The 26,257-nt window shown below is 45.5% G+C and overlaps 2 protein-coding genes across 2 annotated transcripts in view; one reads left to right on the top strand and one right to left on the bottom strand.

The window, feature by feature from the left end:
- Nucleotides 1-17,681, bottom strand: part of LOC310786611 (capping protein, Arp2/3 and myosin-I linker protein 3-like) — a gene marked incomplete at both ends in the record, with an annotated part of 29,007 nt that extends 11,326 nt beyond the window's left edge. Inside the window, 23 exons of the mRNA XM_083647841.1 lie at nucleotides 14-107; nucleotides 561-629; nucleotides 771-943; nucleotides 2,790-2,844; nucleotides 3,196-3,292; nucleotides 3,519-3,600; nucleotides 4,296-4,365; nucleotides 4,529-4,633; nucleotides 5,750-5,826; nucleotides 5,934-6,011; nucleotides 6,150-6,259; nucleotides 8,354-8,440; nucleotides 8,923-9,017; nucleotides 9,155-9,243; nucleotides 9,357-9,432; nucleotides 9,543-9,616; nucleotides 9,752-9,822; nucleotides 10,614-10,708; nucleotides 10,901-11,022; nucleotides 11,254-11,313; nucleotides 11,410-11,460; nucleotides 14,083-14,177; nucleotides 17,624-17,681. Coding sequence (XP_083503967.1) covers nucleotides 14-107; nucleotides 561-629; nucleotides 771-943; nucleotides 2,790-2,844; nucleotides 3,196-3,292; nucleotides 3,519-3,600; nucleotides 4,296-4,365; nucleotides 4,529-4,633; nucleotides 5,750-5,826; nucleotides 5,934-6,011; nucleotides 6,150-6,259; nucleotides 8,354-8,440; nucleotides 8,923-9,017; nucleotides 9,155-9,243; nucleotides 9,357-9,432; nucleotides 9,543-9,616; nucleotides 9,752-9,822; nucleotides 10,614-10,708; nucleotides 10,901-11,022; nucleotides 11,254-11,313; nucleotides 11,410-11,460; nucleotides 14,083-14,177; nucleotides 17,624-17,681 — 1,983 coding nt within the window. The remainder of the gene's footprint in view (nucleotides 1-13; nucleotides 108-560; nucleotides 630-770; nucleotides 944-2,789; nucleotides 2,845-3,195; nucleotides 3,293-3,518; nucleotides 3,601-4,295; nucleotides 4,366-4,528; nucleotides 4,634-5,749; nucleotides 5,827-5,933; nucleotides 6,012-6,149; nucleotides 6,260-8,353; nucleotides 8,441-8,922; nucleotides 9,018-9,154; nucleotides 9,244-9,356; nucleotides 9,433-9,542; nucleotides 9,617-9,751; nucleotides 9,823-10,613; nucleotides 10,709-10,900; nucleotides 11,023-11,253; nucleotides 11,314-11,409; nucleotides 11,461-14,082; nucleotides 14,178-17,623) is intronic.
- A 1,100-nt stretch (nucleotides 17,682-18,781) lies between these two features.
- Nucleotides 18,782-25,981, top strand: LOC310786082 (neural cell adhesion molecule L1; the record flags this gene model as incomplete). Its single annotated transcript, XM_083647264.1, has 7 exons — nucleotides 18,782-18,812; nucleotides 21,798-22,082; nucleotides 22,765-23,070; nucleotides 23,976-24,233; nucleotides 24,348-24,392; nucleotides 25,143-25,230; nucleotides 25,356-25,981. 7 exons carry the CDS (start codon nucleotides 18,782-18,784, stop codon nucleotides 25,498-25,500), a joined length of 1,158 nt encoding a protein of 385 aa, XP_083503390.1. The 3' UTR covers nucleotides 25,501-25,981.
- Nucleotides 25,982-26,257: the final 276 nt, after the last annotated feature.

Below are 26,257 nucleotides of genomic sequence, written 5' to 3'. Positions count from 1 at the left end.
CTCAGATGCCAACCTTGGTCAGTGCCTGCTCTGTCCTCTCGGGGGCGCTGCGATACGCCTGGCTGATGTCACTGAGGGGTAGGGGCATGTACTGCAAGGTGAAATTACTGAGAGGAAAGACCAGAAGAGGAAGGAAGAACAGAGGGAGGGGGTGAGTTATTATAGGAGACAGTAACGGACTAAAAAGAGAGAAGATTAAGTGGGTTACAGATTCAGGGGTTAGTTAAGGTTAATATCCCCAGTGGACAGAACTGGTACCGAAATATCCCTCCCATGCTGTGATAAGTGAGTAATACTTTGATCTTTGCAACCATGTAATCCTTAGCCTAAAGGTAGGCCTGGACCATTTAAGATAGCAAAGTGGAAATTTGCTCGGTTCATGCTAAAAATTTCAATGTGGTTAAATGTTCTAAAATAGCAGGAAATGATATCAGTTTCTCAAAGACATTATCCTTATTGCAGCAGCTATAATATAGCTATACAGCTATATTATAGGATATCATATTGCCTTATTTGTTGCCTAAATTCTGGTGTACAATACAAATTAAAGGTTCTCTTACTGTTCAAGTGCGCGGGCCACATCAAGAAATCCCGTTGCGGAAGTGTTGTTGCGATCCCATGTCACACTCCTGCGGGGCAAAGTCGTGAGTTGCACCGAGTCCAAAAGTTTGTGTCAGAACACAGCTTAGGCTGCAGAAACAGGCACCCCCCCCCCCCCTCCCCATGCTTACAGCATCCCTATAGCAGTGCCTCTGTTTCTCTGGCTTTACCTGAGCGTGGTATTGATTTGCAGCGCTTTGCTCAGCATCTTGGCCCCGATGTCGTCCATGTTGTTCCCGCTGAGGTCCACTTTCCTCAGACAGGTGTTGCTGCCGAGAGCGTTGACCAGCACTGTCCCCCGAGAGCGCAGCCTCGAGTCAGTCAGGGACAAAGACTGCAGCGCCTGGTGAGGAAGAGGAGGGGTGAGGCCATATAAGGGTAAGTGAGGGTGAAGAGAGGAAGAGGAGTGAGGGGATACATTATAAGGGTAAGTGAGGGTGAGGAGAGGAAGAGGAGGGGTGAGGTGATATAAGGGTAAGTGAGGGTGAGGTGAGGAAGAGGAGGGGTGAGGTGATATAAGGGTAAGTGAGGGTGAGGTGAGGAAGAGGAGGGGTGAGGTGATATAAGGGTAAGTGAGGGTGAGGAGAGGAAGAGGAGGGGTGAGGGGATATAAGGGTAAGTGAGGGTGAGGAGAGGAAGAGGAGGGGTGAGGTGATATAAGGGTAAGTGAGGGTGAGGTGAGGAAGAGGAGGGGTGAGGTGATATAAGGGTAAGTGAGGGTGAGGAGAGGAAGAGGAGGGGTGAGGGGATATAAGGGTAAGTGAGGGTGAGGAGAGGAAGAGGAGGGGTGAGGTGATATAAGGGTAAGTGAGGGGAGAGCACAGAGAAACAGAGAGCGGGAGCTGAGGTGAGAGCTAAGGCCTGGGAAATATAAAAGCTACATGAACATGGCACAATGTGTCATAGCTTTGAAAACAGAGTGAATAATTCAGAAAGCACAATATGTCATATCGTTCAATAAAAGAGCAAGGGCGGGACTAAACACGAGAGCTGAAGTGAGGAAGGTTACTAAGTGCTGTGACCGTGATCAGAACATGAATTTACATTGTGTGTGTATGCATTATTTACAATGTGTGTATAGATATTTCATGCAAGGAGTAGCCTATCCTACTACTACTGTATAATTGGAGAGCTGTGTGTCCATCTGGATGTGAAATCATCACCATCCCTTCCCTGCTTCCCACTAACATTGTGACATCATCAGTGACGTCATCATCAGATGTCACATCATAGACATAGTAATAGTGCCATGGCTACAGTAACATCAAAATGTTGTATCGCAGAATCCAGAATAATAACTGCACTGTGTAAATATTGAAGAGGAGTTTTAAATGGACCTAATGTAATAATGCTTTCACTTGGAGTAGGCTAAATGAATGTGTAACTACCTACATTGCACCGGCCGTAGCCAAAGGTAACAGAAAATCCACAGAAAGTTCAATCGGTTCATTATTGTCTTTGTTATTTTTCATCTTCATGCATAATGGAGTGAAAGGTAATGGAGTGAAATTGTCTGTGTCTTTGCAGCAGATCCATTTCTCATTCATACAATTTGTTATGGACTTTCAAGCAGCGGTTCCGGCACACCTTTCAAATTTGCAGTGCACAGTATGTGTTCTTTAGCCTGGTAAACCAGCCCGTCACGTGAACTCACATTTCATTTGGTTTTCCGTGACGGTCTGGCCCCGGCGCCATGGGGAGGGTTTAGCAGAAGCTGCAGAGCGGAAGAGCCAATCAGCGACTCCGCTGTGATTGACAGCGCAAGTTGGCCAATCAGGAACGCCACTAGCACTGCACTAACAAAACAGTAATGGCCGCCTCCTTTGCCTGATCGTCTCGAGGAGTCATGTCAGCGTTTGTCTAGTTTAAACAGCCATAAAGTGCAGTTATTGCAGAAATAGACTCAATAACAACAATTAAACAAGTACAGGAGTATCGCCGCAACCGCAGAGTTTCTCGGCGGAAAATATATTTTTGCCATTCTCCCGAGTGGATTTGGGTTTGACTGGATTGGCTGAAGGAGTTGTCTGTCAAGGCAACTACGCCCGCCCATGCTCCCGCCCCTGCTAACCCCCCCCCATGGCACCGGGGCCAGACCGTCACGGAGAACCAAATTAAATGTGAGTTCACGTGACGGGCTGGTTTAGCAGGCTATGTGTTCTTATGCATGCGTGTTGATTGTCACTCACACATTCCTCCTCCTGTATGAGTTGAACCAGCTTCTGCAGGACCTCGTCCAGAAGCCTGCAGGTTAAACCGTGGACACAGATACAGAGAGAGAGAGAGAGAGAGCGAGAGAGAGAGGAAAAGAGAGAGGAGAGTGAGTGAGTGAGGAGAGTGAGTGACGAGACTGCATTAGCTGGCTGCACAAGCAATTTCCTGCTGCTAGCATGTCGCCTGCCTGAGGAATGACAGGCGCTCTGGAAAATGGAAGAAAGTTGTGCACACAAGCACAAACTGGCATTCAGATGCACATGCAACGCACACACACACACACACACACACACACACACACACACACACACACACACACACACACACACACACACACACACACACACACAAACAAACAAACACAAATAACTGCAGCAGTACCTGTTCTTGATGTTGAAGTTCTTGCCCAGATGAAGGTGTTTGAGGGAGGAGTGTCTGGAGAGGGCTGGTAGTACTGAAAGCAGGTCTGCATCAAGACCTGTCAACACACACACACACACACACACACATACACACACACACACACGCATGCACGCGTGCTCGTACACACATACACACAAACACACACATGGATGCACACACAGCTCAACACTGTGTGCTCCACTAACAGCCCACATAGGCCTCACTGGCCCGAAGACAAAAAGTCAAGGGCACGTTAAGAGGTCTAGTTCAAAGAGCGAGAGTGTTGCAGAGTGCCTCCCTACCGTTGTCTGAGATGTCCAGAGTGGCGATAGAGGAAACTCTGGGGAAGAGCTCCTGGATTACAGCAGCACCTGGGGACCTGAGCTGGGGTGAGAGACAGAGAGAGAGAGAGAGAGAGAGAGAGAAGCGAGAGAGAGATCATCATCATCATCATCATCATCATCATCATCATCATACATAAAATTTCCAAAGTGGTGTCTGTCATTATTATTATATAATTAAGGAAGCAAGAAGATGCTCTCAAAATAACCTTTGATTATCATTCATGTATCAGTGGCATTTTAGGTGAATTGACCAGCCCTTAGATGTGTCAGATGAACTCTAGTCTCGCTTGCCAGACTCTCCCAGCAAAGGGGCTGGGAGAGTCTGGCTGGGGAAGGCTTTCATCACTGTGGACTAGACGGGAAAAAGTCTCTTTACAGCCATCCACCGAACGTACCATGCAGGCTGGCTTCATTGCATAATCCATCCATAATCCATAATCAATCGTTTTCAGCGTGTAGCTGCTGTTGTTATTGTTTCAAAGGCAGCGGCGCAGGCATTCGAGCTCGGCAGATTCGACACGTACAGCAGCAGAGGCATACAGATTCGACACGGGGGCCGTGGAAAGGAAATCCAAATATGGTCGCAGCCGCAGTCAGAGCGGGTCGGAGCCAATTGCAGAGCTTGCAGGGAGCGGAATGGGATTTCCATCCGGCACCGACTGAAATGGTCGGCACCAATGGGAGAGCTAAGTCCACCATGCTGCTTCAACCCAGTCAGACTAGATGAAGTCCTACCTCACAGCCGCTGATGTCCAGGTGCAGGTCGTTCACATGCGGATTGGAGCTTAAGCCCGTCAGGAGAGCCCTGTGGAGATAGAGAGAAGAGCAGTGAGTGAAGGAGAAAAGACGGGCAGAGGAAGAAGTGGGTTTAGTAGCATTTCACACTTAAAGTCTGCCTCGGGTTGCGAGGGAGGATGGATGAAAAGAAAGGCGTTTAGAGAGAGAAGGAGAGGAGGCGTGGAGATGACCTCAGAACATCAGGGGGCAGCTTCATGGAGGCCAGGCTGACATGGGTGAGACTGAAGGCTGAGCTGAAGAACTGACGGAACAGTGGCAGTGTATCCTTCACCTTTCTGTCAGATCAAAGAAACACGGTGTTAAAGAGAGGACGCATAGAGGCAGCGAGAGTATAGAGATACTGGGAGAGTGGGGGCGAGGCTAGCTACACAGAAGAGGTGAGCTCACATTGTTGACATGCTGGGTAAATATGAGTGCACGATTGAGTGGAGAGTACTGACACTGAATGAGAAATAGAGTGAAAATTGCTTCGGTGAAAGAGGGGCAGCTCGTGGGGTCAAATGATAGATAGTTCTGCTTAAATATTCATGAGTCTTATCTATGCAGACGGCGGAGAGTTCTCGTTTTAAACGGCATTAGACACACCCACAGAGAGGGGACACAATGTTCCAGTGATTCCCTACAAAGCTCATTTCTGATTTCCCATTAAAGGAGAGATGAAGATAAGGACAGATAAAAAGAGAGGGGGAGAGAGAGAGAGAGAAAGAGAGAGAGAGGGAGAAAGAGACAGATAGTTGGAAGGATGAAGCCTATCCACCTTATTTCTAGCTGCCATGATGCCTGATGGGTGCTTCTTCCGCTTCCGGTGTAATAGACTGTTTTACAGTCTATGGTTTTAACTTGACAAAAAAAAACGTCTATGAGGATTTTACCCTTTTACAGCAGAGCCATTCTGCTCTACAGCCGTGTCGTTCGGGTGCTGGGATAACGTAATGCATTGTGGGTAGTCGGCTACTGTAGCTAATGTTAGCGGCTAGCTAGCTATGTTACATGGCAGTAAAACGCCACTGAATGACCAAATTGATTTAACTTTTAACCATTTCGAGTAACACTGTTTCCATACGGACTCCCAGTCCAGCATTGGTTAGTTGTTTATAACGTGACTATATTGATAACTTTTATAACGTCCTCCAGCTTCCGGTTTATAATTTGGGTCTGCAGCTGAGTATAACAAAGGAAATGGCAAGCTGCAACAATAAGTCGCGTTAAACCGGACCGATCATTTTTTACAGTGGGGCATTCAAAAATAAGGTGGATAGGGTGAACTATAAAAGGTAATCGTTTTGAAGATTAGATTTGGAGTTCCGCTCAGTGGGTCTCTGTCAAATCTTACTGAAAGGACAGGTGATCCTAAATATATGACTAAATATATGACTAAATATATGACTAACCTGTGAGAGAAGGAATTTTTGGAAAGATTCAAAAAGGAGAGATCAGCGCAACACCCCCTCAGAAGAGCCCCAAATAACTGCATGAGACAGAGGATGGAAAGAGTTATTCTGGACAGACGAGAAATGCATTCCCCCCCAAACATTGCAAATAAACATGACATTATCCAAGCCATGAACTACTTACTGTGTCCACAGAGCAATCTGTGCCAGACAGATCCAAATGGACCAGGCAGTTGGGCTGAGATAAGAAGAGATACAAGTTCTGCAGAGTAGACAGGGAGATAGAAAAGCGTCAAAACCAAGCAGAGGAAGGGCCATACAAATGCAGGCAGTGTGCGTCATGTTTCCATATAAATGGAACGTTGTGTGTTATGTTTGCAGATGGGCTGCGCTTTCTGACCGAGGCATCCTCCCCAGAGAGGACCCCCGGGTTCTTGCTCAGGTCCAGGTGCAGGAGAGAGTTGGAGTACTCGTCGCTGGAGCACAGAGCCTGAGAGAGAGACACCACTCCTGAGAGAGAGAGAGAGAGAGAGAGAGAGAGAGAGAGAGAGAGAGAGAGAGAGAGAGAGAGAGAGAGGCAAGGTGAGCAGACAGACGGACAGTTAAAAGGGATGAGAGAACAAGGCAGAGAGACATGGGAGTTGTCGAACTATTAAAAGACAGAGAACGCTCTGAAAACATTTTGCGTCCCTGCATTATTCATCCACATCTGCAGCAGGGGGCAGCAGAGGTAATGTGAACCAGTGCGTAGCATCTGACTGCATCTGCAGCAGGGGGCAGCAGAGGTAATGTGAACCAGTGTGTAGCATCTGACTGCATCTGCAGCAGGGGGCAGCAGGGGTAATGTGAACCAGTGCGTAGCATCTGACTGCATCTGCAGCAGGGGGCAGCAGAGGTAATGTGAACCAGTGTGTAGCATCTGACGACATCAATTTAATATTTAAATTCTCCACAGGGCACAAGGTAAGATGAGACAGTAACGTGGGCGTGCTGCCTGCAGGGCAGGATGGTAGGCAGTGGAAAGATCATACATCACTGTGCTACTGTAGCAGGACAGAAACATGAAACCAAGCTGTTCTGTGGAGAATTATTTGGGGGTATTGAGGTTTATATCCCATTAACCTATATAACACAGGCTTTGATAGCTGGTCAATCAGTAGCCGCATATGTTCCATATGTTCTCCGTTCCTCTGTGATCCACTCTGAACCAGCCTTACATAAGTCAATTGGGGGGCTCGGGCGTTCAAAACGCTCTCCTACACGTCTCCGACGTCCGATTGCAGATCCGAAGATATAATAATATAATAAGTAATTTAGGCGGGGGTGGGGGGGGGTTAAAATGATATTGCTGCGTGAAACAACCATTTAAAAGCAGTCTTTCCACAGCCTGTGCCAAATTATTATATACAACCGTTTAAAAGCAGTCTTTTAAAGACTTTTAAAGACCCCAGACGGGGTAGGAGAGCGTTTTGAATGCCCGAGCCGCCCAATTTCCTCATGGAAGGATGTGTGATGCTGGTTCAGAGTGGATCACAGAGGAACGGAGAACAGAGCGGAAACATATGGGACTAGTCAATCAGTGGCTTCATAACAGCAGTTGTAGTTGTTCATTCCACTTGAATTGCTCCTGCACTAGTGAGTTACCATCTTGCATTAACTACCAGAAGAGACTTCTTGTCAATTGCAGGACAACTTAATACTGTGGTGAGGCGGCTTCATTGAAATCAATAGATGATAGATCAATCAATCAATAACCTTTATTTAACCAGGTAAAGTCTCATTGAGATTAAAATCTCTTTTTCAAGAGCGACCTGGCCAAGAGGGCAGCATAAAAAACAATTTACGGTACAACAAAAACACAAGCAATACAAACAGAGAAATACATTCATACATGGGAGAACAATTTAGGGGCAGTTACAATGATCAAGAGTATTTTCTTCTCGATCTTTCAAAATGGCATTAAATTCCCCCAAAGTTACCAGCTCTGATAACTTCAGGTCCTTCTGTAGATTATTCCAGGACGAAGGGGCGGCATATTTGAAGGCCTTTTTGCCTAATTCGGTTCTAGCTCTGGGGACTAACATCTGAAGAGTATTGTGAGAGCATAGACCGTACTGATTTTGTTTTCTACACATGTAAACAGACTAATAGGCAGGAACTAGCCTAAGAAGAGATTTATATATAAAAGCCAACCAATGTGTATGTCTGCGGGCATACAAGGAAGAACACTGGGCAGTAGTGTACAGAGTACAGTGGTGCATGAGATTGCCACAACCAGTGATAAAACGTAAAGCACAGTGGTAAACAGTGTCCAATTTCTTCAGGTACTGCTCAGGTGCATTCATAAAAAGTAGATCACCATAGTCCAATAAGGGTAAAAATGTTGCTGAGAGCAAGCGCTTCCTTGCCTGGAGCGAGAAACAGGCTTTATTTCTAAAAAAGAAACCTAATTTAAGTTTCAATTTGGAAACAAGATTTTCAATGTGTGCTTTAAAAGACAAGTTTTGATCAACAATAATACCTAAATATTTATATGTTGTGACCATCTCAATGGTCACAAGATGGGGAAAGCGAGGAAACAAAGAGAGAGGGAAGCATCCGAACCTTTGGAGGAGAGCGAGGTCTTGGAGAGGTTGAGGAGACGAAGCCCTTTGCTGAGGCGACACACCTGCTGGATTAAGTTGGACACACCTGCATGGAACAGATATGAAGAAGAAGAAAACATAAACTGGATGAAGAAAGCCCGGAATCACACCCAAACGTAACCTAGATCAGTGTTTCCAAGCTGTTTTTTCTGGGACCCCCAAACTCACCACAATACAGACAGGGCCAAAAGGTTCATACATTTATGTCTTTCAAACACACATTTCATCTTCTGTCATCTTCTAGACCAGTAAAAGTCAGTGAAATCTGGATTTGCTGACGTCCTTGGTTATTTAACCAGATAACAAATAACACATATAATAATCAGATGTAACAGAGTTCTTGGTCTTTCTCTATCTTGGTCTTTTACGTAAAGATTGATGAGGCATTGTGCCCCCCCCCACCCCCCACCCACACCCACACCACCCCCCCACCCCCCAAATGACTTTGGAGTGGCCCTAGGGGGTCCTGGACCCCAGGTTGGGAACCACTGAATCAGACAACCATGAGCAGCTTATGGTTCATGATACCTTGGTTGTCAAGTGAGTTGTGGGCCAAGTTGAGCGAGTGGATGACAGAAGCAGGATTCTCTGAAAGAGCAACTGACATCTTCTGTGGGAAGTCTCTGTAACGTGGGTCCACAACATATATATACAGACAAACACACGTTGCATACACAGACAAACATATAAGCAAACAAGAGTTTATAGAACCGAAAATGGACGGGAAGTAACTGAGAGGTGCTGAATTTCAACTACTCACGATTTTAGCCCAGCGTTCTCCAGCGTGATCTCCTCTAGGCTGGAGGATTTACTGAGCGTGTGCAGGACTTGCTCCGTGACCTCTGACCCCTGAGGCAAGAAACATTACATTTCACCTGTTTGTGTTTGGCAGAGATCCTACTTAAAACCTTTACTCAAGCTGAAACGGAGAGGGATTTAACAGCCATCCACTGGATGCTTACTATCCGCAGGTCTTTGCAGTACAGCTTGGTGAACCAAGTGTTGTAGGCCATGGACGCAACAATAACTGCCAGATCCCTGCAAAAGATACAAATAAATCAAACGCTGCATCTCATCGAGATGAATCTGGGATGAGGTACCAGGTTGGGACGTGATATATTTCGATCACTCTGGCTCTCCTCCCTCACCTGCTCTCCAGGTGGCTGAAGTCCAGCAGATTAAACTCCCGGTTGTCCTGCGAGTGATAGATGGTGTCCACATCCTAGGAGCAAGATTACCCCATGAGCCTATTTGCTAGAGTATATGACCCCCTAATGTTGTGCACGGTGCTGCATATATACTGTACATACAGTAAAAAGCACTCACATCAACACAGGCACAGTCCCACAGATCTTACCCACTGCACTTCCTCCTTGCAGCTGATACCATTATAGTCGCACAAAGCGGCATAGGTCTCTGAGAAGCCTCCTGAGACGAGACAGGCGGGAGGAAAAACAGGAGAGGGAGAGAATGTTAGATGAACAGCTGCTTCCTTCAGCGGTGGGGAGAGAACGGGAGGAGGTACGTCACACATAATAAGAATTTGTCAGTCAGAGCAGTTTAACAAGAACATCTGGGAAACTATTTGTGAGCAGGCGGCAAGCTTGGGGTTTGACAGAGGTAGCAGCGGAAGTGATATTGAAAGCTGTAGTTCCTCGACTGGCCACTTTAGACTGGCTCCAAAAGGGAGTCATTCCGCATTCACGCCCCATGTTAAAATCCTTGTCTTTACAACAGGATTAAGTATATGCAACTCACCCGTTTAGAATAGAAAAGGCTATGTTTTGGGCGTGATTGACAGGACTCCTGTCCAGTGATTGTGCAGCTTGCCGATCGTGGACCAATAGCAGGCGGAGCTGTGGCTCTGGGAAACCCCTGGTCTCGTGCCGCCTCACGCGAGCTGCGCAAGAACCCCAAGATGGCGACGGCCACACTAGGCTTCAAAATGGGAGTCCAAAACCAATGGGTGACGTCACCCTGACTCTGTCCATATTTTTTAGACGGTCTATGTTTGTGAGACGCACTAGCCTAGCTTCCTCTCTCCAGTCTGCCAAGTCATAGGATGCCTGTGCCTCTGCGTGTATCTGGGTGTGTGTATGTGTCATCATGCACATGCGAGTGTCGACTGTGTGTGTGTGTGTGTGTGTGTGTGTGTGTGTGTGTGTGTGTGTGTGTGTGTGTGTGTGTGTGTGTGTGTGTAAAGTCCCCATGTCCTTTACCGCAGGCCCTCTGGGTCTCCACTGAGGTCTCGGAGCTGGGGGAGTGTTTCCTGCTGCCCTCTGAAAGGTCACTGTCTGAATGACAGATGGAAGGGCTGCAAGGATGAAAGAAAGAAAGAAAAACACAGAGAGAAGTATGAGATATAAGAAAGAATCATTTATCTATTGATAATCAAGTAAATAAATGTAGATCAGGTTCTTTAGATTGAGCAATTACTGTATCGCCCGCTAAAAAGAGAGGTATGTGATGTTTCAGAGTGAAACTGACCTTCCTGCGAGACACTTACGCAAAAACAGAGTTGTTGAATATTCGAGACAGGGTGAAATTAACGTGGCTGATCACATGATTGAGGTGTTGGCGTGACTGAAACCTCAGCGAGTAGCTGGACTTGTCAGTGTCGATGATAACCTGCACACAAATCCACAACAAAACCCGTAGATGATTTTCCATGATTTATCTGGCTTTAGAATAGATTATCTTCAAAAATAGAAAATGGCTGTTTTGATAAATGCTTTAAATGCATCCCTTCCTTCCTTGACAGCCAACATGATGTAACCACTTGATTAGCCTATATGACTGTTCAGACAATAAATTAGCTGAGTGCATATTACAGATTAGAATATAATTGTTAAAATTCACCTGATGTTCTGGATGGGAATTCAAGGCTCGAATCTCCAAGAAGTTGAATGTGGTTTCCACCTGCAGCCAAAGATGCAATTGACGCCTTTGTAGTTAATACATAAAGATGTTAGTGGGTACCATAAAAAAAGGCTTCATGCTGTGGGAGACAGAGACCTTTGTAGGAACCTTCGGCACCAGGAAATAGAGCCGCCATGTTGTGAGGACCTAACAAAGGGAATGAAGCAAAATGAATCAAGACTGAGCAAAAGTTCACTGCAAACGGACGGGGAGAAAATGCTCTTGTGAGTTACCATGGTAATGAGGGTGAAATGAGAAGTCCTCTTGATCCAGCTAAAGCCCTTTATGTCGGACACACGTCCTCTGATGCTACAGTGTGTACAATGGATTTACATATTGCATATTCTTCGCCATGGTCTAATATCATATTCTCACAAATAACAGATGTACTATTTTTTTTATCACACCTCTCTCTCTCTCTCTCTCTCTCTCTCTCTCTCTCTCTCTTTCTGTATCCCCTCCTGGTCTAGAAAACTGTTCATGCAGTAACATAATATAATAGCCTACATATCTCACACAAGCCCACACATGTTAAGACACAAACACACGCTCACAACTGCGCACACACACACACACACACACACACACACACACACACACACACACACACACACACACACACACACACACACACACACACACACACACACACACACACACCTACACCTTCAAGGTATCAGCTAGCCAACATAGAATCATCCCATCATGCATCTGTCCTCCTTTATCATTTAGTATCCATTGTGAAGGTCTACAGTGGCTGAACCAAAGCCATCTACTGTATCTAATTTTGGATACAACATGGCTTTGGGCTAAAATGACCAACAGTGTGGAGTCGTTCAGCACCATCTCCCCGGATCTCTAACTTAAAGGGGAATATCGTGAACCTGGCCATTTCAAAGCAACCTGGGAGCTGATTTCTGTGTCTGCATTATTGTCGTCAAGGTGCATTTCCTGTCATACAAAAGTGATTATGTTGCCGACTGTCGATGGCGAGTGGCAAAGTTTCTTACATAAACCTAGCTGAAAACATTCTTTACCCAACAAACAAGCCAAGGGTAATTTGATGGCTCTCCACCTGCCCCTGAGCGCTGCCCTCTGCTCTGTTTCTCCTCCTCTTCTGCTCCGTCGCTCCCAATCATCTGCTCCATTCTCTCTCGAAAACACTCCCCGTGGACCGCCCCCCCCCCCCCTTCCCCCCCTCCCTCCCTCCACCTCTCTCTCTGTCCAATGAAAAGCAGTAATTTAATGATGGCACTCCCACTCCTGTTGTATTTGTCGAGGAGTATATGGACACAGGCCTGTCAGCAGCACCACACCTTCTGACCACCTCTACACCCACACAATAAGGGAGGTGTCTGAAATGTAGTCACTCAAAGTGTGTGTGTGTGTGTGTGTGTGTGTGTGTGTGTGTGTGTGTGTGTGTGTGTGTGTGTGTGTGTGTGTGTGTGTGTGTGTGTGTGTGTGTGTGTGTGTGTGTGTGTGTGTGTGTGTGTGAGAGAGAGAGAGAGGGAGGGGGAGAGAGAGAGAGTAGAGGTTCTGGATTTCACTTCACAGACCGTCTGAAGGAGTTGATTAAAAAGGCCAGATTGTATCACATTACTTACGGTGATGAGTTGGGGGTTTGGGTGGCAGCTAGAGAGTGTGTATGAGTAAATAGGAGTAAATCTTGCTGATGGAGCAAGAGAGAGATAGAGAGAGAGAGACATAGAGAGCAAGAGAGAGAGAGAGAGAGAGAGAGGGCGAGGCCCATATCAAAGTCTTCCACATCAAAGGGAGACCTGAACACACAGCATGCTACTTATTGTTGCATATAATTATGCATGATTGCAGTTGCGGGACGGACATTCTGATCTTCTCTTGTTTGACTGTTTTGGGGGGCGGAGCCTCTGACAGAAATGATGAACACACGATGAATCATGCAAGCGTGCACGGAGCTGTGCCGAGCCAAAGTGTGCTCAGCTGCGGGTGAAAGCTCATTGGCTCATCAGGGGATATGGGCGGGGCAGTTGGAGTTATAGTCTATGGAGGGAATAAAAGCAGCACAGTGGCTGCACTGCAGATGGATAGGGAATTGTCAAAGAGCCTCGCTGGTCTTGCTTATGCAAACACGTGGTAGAGGAGAAAGCGAATCAATAGGCGACAGCGGACTCTGTGTGTGCGTATGTTACCCTGTGTGGGAGGAGCTACACAGTGTGTGTCCTCTGACCATGCACGAGGTGTGTATTTAGGATATGACAATGCAAACTTCCAATGTCCTGTTCCTGTATAAGGTTCTGATCCGTAGTGATGAAGCCCCTTGCCCCTGGATTCTGTCCAGATAGCTGGCAGGACTTCACTCAAATAGAGATTTCATATCGCTCTCTGGCCCATATTCTCTGATGAAAGAGCCACGGAATCAAAGACGGTGAGCTGCTCAGCCCCCCCACTGCCTCCACAGCGGGGCTCAGAGAGAGCGAACCTCACAGGAAGCCACCACATGCCCCGCCCCCACAGATACTGTCTATGCTTTCATTCATCTCACAGAAGAGGGCCAGCAGTTCTACTGGAGTCGAGTCAGGAAGTGTCAGTGACCGCAAGATGAAAAGACATTCACTCGCACTTAAGCCCTGCCATCCTGCTTCTGCGTCTGTGCTCATTATACTGTAGGACATATCATAACTGTCACAGAGATCCAGTGGAAGATGCTTTCAATGGGAGACATGCAACAAATAACATGATTTCAGTGAGCCATCCATGCAGTCCAGCTCCAAAATCACTGATTCAACTTACCAATATTCTGTCCTCTGTTTTGCCGTTTTTGGTGTCAAGCTTAATGCCACGTACAAACTTGATTGATGACTTATCAATAATCTTCCTGATGCTTTCTGTGGATGAAAGCCATGACACAAATATAGTGTTAGCAAAACACACAGACACATAGGGGACTCTCTCTCTCTCTCTCTCTCTCTCTCTTCTCACTGTCTGGCTCCATCCTTTGGGTTTAGAGATGAGATGAGCACACAAATCACCTCAGTTCAAATCACAGCAGAGCAGTAAACAAGCTTGACCTTTGGGTGGACGGGCCTTTATCCAGCCCATCTGCCAACCGAGGGCAGCTGAGGCAGACATGTGATTTGAAAAGACTTGTTGTGGCATTTCAGACAGCGAAACAATCCAGCGGCCTCTGAATCTGCGTGCATCCTGATGACATTTACAAATCTTTTCAACGCAAGACGATCACTTTTGCACGTTTTCTGCAAGTATAGAGGAGACAATTTAGGTCTCCAGTAAGTCAGGAGGGAAGATGCATTCTGGCTTTGGATTGGCAAAGTTGGCACATTGGCAAGGTGGAATGTGTTTGCGTGTAGCCTACTGTCAACACTTTTCTTCCTTAGAGGTCAAATTACCAATATGGATCAAGGCCATTTCTGTATTTTTTCTCTATATTGTTCAAGAAGCACGCTGAACGGAAAAAAATCAAACCACCCTCAGCCGCTAATTGATGGAGATGGAGATGCTTTGCACAACTGGTGGAGAATATAGAGGTCACACACAAAACATTAAATCATGCTTGAATTCTCTATATTTATCCTGTTTATTTTCAGCGTGTCCCACTGAAGAAGGCAGGCACAAACTAATGCTTGTATAACAGGTATTCCTGATCTAAGGTGGCGTCTGTTCTGCAAACATCTGGTAGAAAGCAGCAAGTTACCTCCTACAGTTGGTGCCCTTGAGGAGCGCACTGAACGTGTGCATGCGTACAGGGTGTGGTGCCACTGCCAAGCCACCGTGATGTGGCAACGCCTGTTCGACCCACTCAAACACATGGCTATTATCAGAATGAGCGTGATGGCGGACGGTTCCACCTGCCCCACAGGCCGTGGTAGAGTTGGTCAGATGTCAGGGTAAAACCCATTGCACAATCCAGAGGTGTTCATGCAGAAGACAAAACTTGTCTTGCACAGTCCTTTGTGTGTGTGGAAGTGACTGTAATGCCACAAATGGCACTCAGGACAGTGATGAAGATCTAAGCATATTACGGAACGATAATAGACCGAGTAGATCCTGTTGTGACAACCCCTCCACTCCACTAGGTGTCCTGTGTCTTTTGTTTTGTTCTACTTTGTTTGCGAGATATCCAGGTCGTCATCAGCTTCATGAGCCACACCTGGGCCGGTGTGGTGACTGATTAAAAAAAAAAAAAACTTTATCCTGTTGTGGGTACAGCCATTGTTTTGTTCTCTTGCTGTAGACATCTTCACACATGCATACATGCTGACATGACTAGTGACTTCCACCTTCTTTCTGTTATTTATTGCTCCTTTTTAAATAAATATGCTTATCTGCATTTGCCCATTTGTCTGGAGCCGGCATGTGACACGTGTATAAGACTTATCGTTCAATCTGATAACTAACAAGACTGCTTCTTTCATTATAAACCCATACAAACGACTTGCCATATAATTTATGTCATAATATATATATATATATATATATATATATATATATATATATATATATATATATATATATATATATATATATATATATATATATCACAAATATAAAGACAATGGTTTTCAACTAGTTGTGTTTGTTGTCTTTCTATCCTGAGCAGTTTTTAGGCCTTTATTGGATTCCTTGACCCAGTTCTAGGTGGACTGACTTGTGGTGCCATCCAAATAGTTAACAATATTATGCTTTCTGGCTGTGTGCTGAAATCAAGTTAGAGTCATCACCTCCTTACAGACAAAATATGAGCATGACGTGTCCACGCATCAGTGTCTGTGATCCACTGACAGATGTTGCTGTCAGCGGTGTAACCCCTGCCTGAGGAAGTCTCTCATTGACAGGTTATAGGACTACAGTCACTACATGATTCAACCAATCAGACGTCCTGGATGAACACAGTGGAAATGAATGAACTACCAGTGTAAGCTGTGCCATGGTGGTGGAGGCACTGGACAAATGTACCTTTTTCTTTTTCCACCTTCAGGCAAAGTCTTAATATACATCACAGTAAAGTATCAAACTACAGTATAGGTAAGCTAGAAGAAGACACCCCCCCAGAGCAGTACATGCTTTCCTAAAAAAATAGAATAGCTTTCCACCTACTGGATGGCTTGTAGATTATATTGCCTCAGCACCACTGCACAGTTAGGAGTCTATGGGTTTAAGGGAGTCTGTTTAACAGAGCTGGTGATGGGCACAGTGACAAAGACTGAACCGACAGCAGTGACAATCATCTGAGTCCATCCAGAGATGAGATGGGCCGCGGCTGAGCAGATCTCATTCGGATGACCTTGTGCCGCCTGTGGGCCACCTGGACCACGGCGGTGGCCCGCAGGCTCTGGACTGTCCAGCCAGTGATGGCAGTGCGGGAGGAGAGGAGGGGGCAGCCAGGAGGGGGCGCTGCGCCTAGCAGGTGACTGAATGGATCAGGCAGGGATTCCACCGGATTAATCATCACAGTGTGCTTAATAGAGCCATTACGAGTAATTAACACAGCAGTCCCTGCTATCCTGAGTAGGCTATGTGGAGAGAACGTGCGTGTGTGTGTGTGTGTGTGTGTGTGTGTGTGTGTGTGTGTGTGTGTGTGTGTGTGTGTGCGCGCGCGCGCCCCTAGCTGTGTGCGTGCGTGCTTGTGCGTGCGTGCGTGCGTGATAAAGGAATGAATATTTCTCTCGCTTTCACTTTCGCGTGCACAGTGCACACACAAGCGCGTGCACACACACAATCAATGCTGCGCGCTAGCTTAGCTTACGCTGCAAAGAAACAGAGATACTATTCTAAAGATTCACGCTCAATGCAGGGGGGGGGGGGGGGTTACTCTCTGTTACAATATGACAATAAAAATGCAGAAGCAGCAGAACACAACATTAATGTAGCCGGGAACAGACCGCTGAGAAGCCCCGCGCCACGAGTAGGCTACACACCATTATTTTCACAACGCCCCTTTTCCTATCTGGCCTAAGGCGAGGGTTTTTATTACCTGATCCTCGAGTGGCATATTTAAAGCGGAGTAGGGTACCCCCCTCTCAACACCACACACACACAACACGTTCTAAATAATTCAGTCGCTGAGAACTCATTCAACATTCAGTGAAAATCCATGCCTGATAGCTTAGGACAGAATGTAAGGTGTTGCTTTATGATAATCATCCAATGCGTCTGTTCTGTTCGCAGCCTCCGCCAGACGCGCGGAGGAAGCATCCTGTGAGCTCCGGTCGCACATGCTGAGGAGGCGATGGCATGGTAAGACTAAAGGGAAGATACCAGTCATAGCCCGATAATAATAATAATAATAAAGAAACAGCTGTCTTTTACCCACCTGTAATATCCTTGCTGACACTGACGAAACAAGAGGCAGTTATCTCTTTAGAAGCCATGTCTGGTCCGCTATCAGAAAGCAGAAAGGAGGGTCTCTCTCCCAGGCATTCCAACAGAGCATCCGACTGCCCAGCTCGCTTCCTGGAAGAAACCCTATGGATGTAGAGATGTGGGAGGCTAGTGGGAGAGGATGGAGGGAGGGATCGGGAGGGGGGGGGGGGGGGGGGGGGGGGGGGGGGATGGATGGTCGGGAGGCTGGGAGATCATTGAGGAGTAATGAGGTGGCAGACAGTATAGTTACCTGAAAGCACAGATGCATGCAGCGAGACATTCACAAGTAGGCTAGTGCATAGGTAGGTTGGCTGCAAATTCGTATTAAATTATTATGACATATTCATACTAGTATAACGACTAATGCAAGAATTGTACAATTGTTTGTTACTTCATTGGACTCATTGGAGATCTGGTTGTAACTGATTGGAGTAGATTAGATCAAATTAAACATCATGGGTTAATTGGGCTATTGCAGCAGGAAATAACAATACAAAGTAGGATATAATATAATAATGATAGAGAGGGGATTGCATAAACAGACACAACCAACAACCACTTGTATAAATGAAAATGTGAACGGCAAAAAGATAAGGATTCCAGCATGTGCAAGATGTGCAGAACAGCAGCAGTGTCATCAGCAGCAGAACCTACAGAGACAGAAAACTAATGTCAGAAATGTGCACTATGAAAAAGATGAAAAATATTTTCACATCAGATTTTAAATTGGCTGCATGGTGGTTTGGGGCGTCTCATCACAGGGAGCTTCACCTTGCTGTCTTCCTCTCCGCCTCTGGATTCTGCTGTCTCCGGCTCTGCCTGCTAACTGGATAAAAGAGGAAGGAAGTGTCCCCACCAAGATGGCCATCTCTGTAGTAAGGTTGTGATAGGGAGTCGAAGCTCCTCCTAACAGATCATCATTCTTCTCTTACAGCCTCTATAAACACCCCATGGATCAGAACCTTGGATTTATTGAATATAATGCAATTTCAGGTGGGGGATAGATATTCTGATTATTATCACATTCTTTCTTCTTTACAGAGAAACATAGAGGAGAATAACTGTGCCAAACTCCACGTCTAATTTTGGCCATTCAATTCCTGATAGAATGAACATCCTCCTCATCTCCAGGCTTCTGGGTGAGTTTAACAGCAAATTAAATCTGATTTAACAGCAGATTAAATCTGATTTAACAGCAGATTAAATCAGATTGACTGATGCACACAGCTGTCTCTTTGTTGCTGATGATGAATGATTTAATTCACACAGGCCTATCTATCTGTATAGCTCTGCATTTTGTTTGTACCAACTGAAAACTAAATGCATTATTTATGTGGAGTTGGGCCAGAATAGGCTACTGTGCAGCATACAAACAGAAAAACATATGTTTACATTTTGAGTGAATCCAGTTCAAAGCACACTCCACTGGTGGAGGAAACTGTAGACTAGTTGTTTTAGTCTGTTTGCACTTTAAGAGGGGCCTACTTATATCATGTCTCAGCTGTCAGAGTACTGTTTTAGGGTTTAGGCTATGTTCTCTTGTTTGATATAGATACAGTATCAGTAGTACATTGTGCAAGGATACAGATGTTACTAGACTGCCAGCCTGCAGAAGGGCATTTCAGAGAGTGTAGTCTGCAGCAGGGCATTTAAGAGAGTGCAGTCAGCAACAGGGCATTTCAGAGAGTGCAGTCTGCAACAGGGCATTTCAGAGAGTGCAGTCTGCAGCAGGGCATTTCAGAGAGTGCAGTCTGCAGCAGGGCATTTAAGAGAGTGCAGTCTGCAACAGGGCATTTCAGAGAGTGCAGTCTGCAGCAGGGCATTTCAGAGAGTGCAGTCTGCAGCAGGGCATTTCAGAGAGTGCAGTCTGCAACAGGGCATTTCAGAGAGTGCAGTCTGCAACAGGGCATTTCAGAGAGTGCAGTCTGCAGCAGGGCATTTCAGAGAGTGCAGTCTGCAGCAGGGCATTTCAGAGAGTGTAGCCTACAGCAGGGCAATTCAGAGAGTTCAGCATGCAGCAGGGCATTTCAGAGAGTGCAGCCTACAACAGGGCATTTCAGAGAGTGCAGCCTACAACAGGGCATTTCAGAGAGTGCAGTCTGCAGCAGGGCATTTCAGAGAGTGCAGCCTACAACAGGGCATTTCAGAGAGTGCAGCCTACAACAGGGCATTTCAGAGAGTGCAGCCTACAACAGGGCATTTCAGAGAGTGCAGTCTGCAGCAGGGCATTTCAGAGAGTGCAGCAAGCAACAGGGCATTTCAGAGAGTGCAGAGTGCAGCAGGGCATTTCAGAGAGTGCAGTCTGCAGCAGGGCATTTCAGAGAGTGCAGTCTGCAGCAGGGCATTTCAGAGAGTTCAGCGTGCAGCAGGGCATTTCAGAAAGTGCAGCCTACAACAGGGCATTTCAGAGAGTGCAGCCTACAACAGGGCATTTCAGGGAGTTCAGTCTGCAGCAGGGCATTTCAGAGAGTTCAGCGTGCAGCAGGGCATTTCAGAGAGTGCAGTCTGCAACAGGGCATTTCAGAGAGGGCAGTCTGCAGCAGGGCATTTCAGAGAGTGCAGCCTACAACAGGGCATTTCAGAGAGTGCTAACTTCAAATCATGCTCAGCAGCCACAATCTGAATAGGGCCTAATGGAAATTGGGCTGCCAAATCGTTGCCAATCAAATGACGTCTTTGACGAACGTGAGTTATGTTCCAGACTGTAGGACTGCAGCAGCACTATATTATCTGTGGATGCTACAGCTGTCTGACAGGAAGATACAGTGAGTGTGTGTATATTCCTCCCACCCCCATGGGGATGATAACGTCTAAACAGTCTCATTAAGAAATGCTAAGCTCCCCACTGTCACTGTGTGTGTGTGTGTGTGTGTGTGTGTGTGTGTGTGTGTGTGTGTGTGTGTGTGTGTGTGTGTGTGTGTGTGTGTGTGTGTGTGTGTGTGTGTGTGTGTGTGTGTGTGTGTGTGTGTGTGTGTGTGTGTGGTAAGGCTACAGTATGAGCATCCATGTAAACAATACAGCCTGGACATGTCTTTTTATAGCCAAGTCTTGACAGAATGAGGGAATATTGCAATGGTGTCTAGTCTAGACCTAACACACACACACACACACACACACACACACACACACACACACACACACACACACACACACATACACACACATGCAGATTCACTCCTTTTTGGGGCTTTACATTTCATTGTCTTGGTTATGTAACGCACATGGTTGAAAATCAGCACTAGATAATTGACTAGTTTCGGCTGGCGTGCCACCATCTGGTAACAAGCCATTTGAGCAGATTTTCATTTTAATACATTAGCCTACTTCTGATTGGCCGAGCTGACGATGTTAATACATTAGCCTACTTCTGATTGGCCCGAGCTGACGACAGGCGCTTGGGACTCACATACCCAAAATGGCAGCGAGGTGGCAGGAGCCAGCTTTGGTGGAGCGGCTGCAGGGAGGGACACAGGAAAAGGAACACCTTTGGCTTCAGGGTCTGCGCTTTATGGTCCAACAGCAGAGATTGGCTTTTCTTCTGTATGTCAGTGATGCACACTACCAGTCACAAGACTGGACACATCACATTTATATTTATTTTTACCATCTTCCACATTGTAGAATAATAGCAACGACATTCAAACTAATAACATCAATGGAATTATGCAGTGACCAAAAAAATCAATTTATTTTTAGATTCTTTACAGTAGAATCTATTTGCATTGATGGGGAGGCAAAGACATACATCAACTTCACTATTTATATTTGTCTAAGAAACTAATTTCAGCCATTTAAGCATTAGTCTCGCTGGCCAGCCTCCCACTATTTAAGCATAAACCTTTTGACCAAAATGGTACATTCAATCAGGTGTGTCCAAACCTCTGACTGCTACTGTGCTGTGGTTCTGCCTGGGTTTGTGTCCAATACATTTCTCTGTTTGTTCAGGTGGTCTGGCATTTCTCATCCACATTTCTACATCTAAAGGTAAAGACAATTGACTTACATGTTGATAAAGAGTTTGCACGCAGCACATTTGACATAAGCGGGGGGAAAGCGCAGGAAAAGATTGAGTTTCTATCTTTCTGCAGAGGCTCTCAAGGTCAGCTTGTCTGTTTGGCCTCCAGGGCCCAGCGTCTTCCCCGGCGAGTGTGTGCTGCTGCAGTGTGGCGTGGCACCGGCGCCGGGCTCTAGGTTCAGGTCGTGGACCTACCGCTGGTTCAGACACAAGCCACACACAGCTGCGACCCCCAACCCCAGACACCTGCTCTCTGGTGACAGCTACTCCATCACGGGGGTTACAAGGGAGGACGAGGGCAGCTACTGGTGCCAGGCGGAGGGGCGAGGGGGATGGGGGGCCGGCAACTCCACCACCGTGCTGCACAGCGGCGCAGCCCGGCTCACCGTGTCAGGTGAGCTCCAGGAACAGACCACCAACAGACACAGGCTCTGCGGTGTGGGTTTCGTATACACTCCACAACACAGCAGGATGGGAAGGTTATTTTCTAAATGTATTCCCGCACAGTTCCAGTTAGTAATGTGATCTATGGGATTATTCTAACGCAACAACCTACTCTGGTTATTTGCAGGTGCTTTTTACATTAGTTTACCCCCAAAATACATACCACAACCAATTAAGTTCAGATGTACTGTATGTCCTTGTCCTTCCATTTTGGACTTGAGTTTGAATGATTATTGTCATTTACATCTATACTTTTTAATTGTGTGAAAATGTATTTATCTCACGGTCAAAAGACCAGGTTCTTTTCAATCATGTGTGTAATCCACTAAGTAATTATTAGTGCATCTCTGATCTATATGCAGTGTTTTTCTTATTAACGGTAATGATGTGCACTTTATTTCTCATAGTCTGCAGTGTAGCGTATGTATTCCATTACTCAGCAGCCTATAGGCACAATGGCTACATTTATGCAGATGCAGGTAAAACCTAGGAGATGCAACCATGTGTCATGTCAGGCAACAGAAGTGTGTAGGCTACTACTGCATCCCATTGCGTTCTGCTCTCTCTCTGTCTCTCTCTCCCTCTCTCTCCCCCTCTCTTTCTTTCTCTCTCTCTCTCTCCCTCTCTCTCAGATCTACCCCCTCCCTTGCTGACTATGACTCCCAGCAGCAGGCAGCTCTTCCGCGGGGAGCGTCTCACCGTGCAGTGCCCCGAGTCTCGGAGCAACTCCTCTGGCTGGAGACTGAGGCAGTTCTCTCACGACTTTGGGCTGAGGGCAGCAGACTTCCAGACTGGAACGTGTTCCCCACTAGAGGGCGCCGTTAGTGTGGACGTTCCCGACGCGTGTGTCTTCTCCGGGGTGTACAGTGGCAACAGTGGACTGTATTGGTGTGAGAGTGCCGAGGGCCGCAGCAACGCAGTCAACATCACCGTAAGCTGTGAGTCTTTTGTAGTGTAAACACAACGCAGTCAACATCACCGTAAGCTGTGAGTCTTTTGTAGTGTAAACACAACGCAGTCAACAACACCGTAAGCTGTGAGTCTTTTGTAGTGTAAACACAACGCAGTCAACATCACCATAAGCTGTGAGTCTTTTGTAGTGTAAACAAACAAAGTGCATCCACGACACAAACACACTGCTCCAGTCTGTCACGTTTGGACACAGCTGATTGAATATAGTCATCATCTTTGATCTAAAGGCTGATGCCAGTGTTTGGAATTTGTTTCGACAAATATAAATAATGAAGTTGATGCCTTCCCTTCTCAGCATTGTAATATTCTTGAGAAATATAAGTTAGTTTTGAGAATTTAAAATGTTTCAAAATTGGTTGCCTCATGTAGGCTATAAGCCAGGCATTGCATGGCCTTGCACCACCCCTGCTAAACTTATACATTAAGCAGAGGGATGGCAGTGGCTCCTCCACCAGGGCCACCACCAGAGGGGACAGTGAGGTGCCCTACAGGCGTACCACTTTCTGACTAACTGTGCTGTCAGTCAAAGGTAAATTGTGGAAGAGTCTAGGCTACCGCTTGTCTAAATAAAATGAAAGAAAGAAAGAAAGAAAGAAAGAAAGAAAGAAAGAAAGAAAGAAAGAAAGAAAGAAAGAAAGAAAGAAAGAAAGAAAGAAAGAAAGAAAGAAAGAAAGAAAATGTGGTGTCCAAACTTTTAACTTGGAGTGTAGATGGTGCAAAGAATCCTAAGCTTTAAATGTGTGACATGATAGAGAGACTGTATTTGATATATAAAAAACATTATGATAATAATGATTGATATGTAGAGGTATTTTTTAATGAGCGACAATGAAGGTATCTCTTAAACATGATGATAATCTCTGTCCAACAGATGGTACCATCATCATGAAGAGCCCCACCTTCACTGTTCCAGAGGGCGCTCAAGTGGTCTTGTATTGCCAGTACTGGAACAGCAACCGCAGCAAAACCACCTTCTTCAAAGATGGAGTGGAAGTTCACAGCTCTGACAGTTCAGAGAATGTCATAGGGATGACGATTGACAATGTGACGCGGGCAGACGAAGGCATCTACAAGTGTGCTTCCCAGCACAGAAACATGGAGAGCCCAGAGAGCTGGTTATCAGTGGGAAGTGAGGAAGGATGGCCATTGTTTAATTTATTCCATTTCATTAAAATATTTAACATTCTATCTTGCCTCACCGAAAGTGAATCTTTGAAAGGATGTGGTTTGTTTTCTGATTTAGGCAACTCAACATCAGTAGTAGATGGGACAACAGTCTCCACTCGTGGTAAACTGATTTAAAATTGTTGATACACCCACTACTTTTAAATGGAATACTGATATAATAAACTGTGATGATTAAAAAAGATTAGAAAAGTAATCAGTTGTGTAAATATGTTACTGTATTACTTTTTAAAATTAGCCTCTGGTTACTTTTTGTATAAAATATGTCATGGTTTCAGACATACAGTGGGCTGGGCTATGCATAAACCAAGTATAATGTTTTAAAATTCTGTTTGTTATATCTTATATATAACTCAGTGGTGTAAGGCTGCACATCACAGAGAATTATCTTCTGCATGCATAAGCCAAACCAAAGCTCAATTTAACTCACATTTTCTGTAGCAGCAGTGTTGGAGAGCGTTTTACACCCATTTCAACCTCTGAAAAGGTGCTCACCTGATGCCGGATGTAATGTGTGTGTATTTGTGCTTTAGAAATGAAATCGGTTCATTACAAATGGTTTTCAGTCGAGCTGCTTTTTCAAATTGTGATGCTCATGTTTCATTACTCTGACATCATAAGACTTACAAATCACATTACTGTAGACACACTGAAAAGTACCTTGTGTTGCAGTCACAAGGGATGCAGTTTCAGTTACTCACCAGGTGTGGTACATTGTGACGCATATTCAAAGTATCTCCATGATGTCACATGTATTTCCTATACACAGCCCATGTTGTTTTCCTATACTAAGATGACGGTGCAGTGTGCAGAATATTGTGTATAGCTAAATATGATTTGTTTCCTTGATCAGACACCTGGACCTGGATTATTCTATCCTGCTGGATTGTCGGACTCCTGCTCTTCATTCCTCTGATGGTTTGGCTGGGTTATCAGTACAGGTCAGTTACAGCACCTGTAGAACTGGCTCAGTTTACTTAACACTCTCTCTCTCTATGTATTTGTTTATCAAATCAATCAATCACAAGTCAAACCGTTCACTAAAATGTTTGTTATTTGGTTGAAGGTACCAATTAGGCCTATTGTGTAAAGAAGACCTACGAGCAGTGGAGCTTCCCAAGACCAAGCAGGATGTGACAGAGGTGCAGTGGGATCTGTCCTGGATGGAGATGTCCAATCTGCTGGACAAAAAGTTATACCCCAACAGCTAAAGGCTGACTCTCACCTGAAACATGTCTAGAAAATAATCAACACTGTTTTTTTTTTTTTACTACACTATGAATGTCAATTTTAAATCTGAATTTAAATGCTCTTGGGTCTTGTTTAAGACACACAATCCTGAATGACCTTTCCTAAGCCCCACCCCTTCTCAGAACCTAGGCCAACTTTCCCCTTTCCTGTTATGGAGTACCGCAGGGATGATGTATTCAGGCTTACCCAGAAATTGCCGCCATGTTAAGGGGAAAAGGCTGTGGGATTTTAGTATGGGGATTTCCGTTAAATGCATGAAATAAGGTCTGTGGTTAACACAAGCTTATGGGAGTGTAAATTTGTGTCGAGCAGGATAATCTTCACAAACAAGGACCACTTTTATGACTTTTGAAGCGTAAATGCATTTTTAACGCGATTTTCAGAAAATGCTTCAAAAGTCTCCTATGTTCTGAAAAGCTTAGCAAATGTCAATTGTTTTGAGGGCATATTTGAATATTAAATTTCAATGAAGTACAATGTACCACTTTAAAATAAATATTTGTGTACAACATATATTTTCTTTGCACGTAGTTTGTTCTAAAAAGCTGGCTTTTTATTTACAGTGAATATGAAAAGTCTAAACACTCTTTCAAGTTTGTATTGCCTTGAGGCCTGATCTCATGCTCTCGCGCGAATCCAGCTGCCTTGCAAGGTTACGGGCGACAGGGAGGGAACACTTTGAGATGTCCTTGTTGAAATGTTTTAGGTGAGGGATAT

The sequence above is a fragment of the Poromitra crassiceps genome (assembly GCF_964638095.1).
Source record: "Poromitra crassiceps genome assembly, chromosome: 12".
NCBI lineage: Eukaryota > Metazoa > Chordata > Actinopteri > Beryciformes > Melamphaidae > Poromitra > Poromitra crassiceps.
This window is presented reverse-complemented; position numbering and strand designations above follow the sequence as displayed.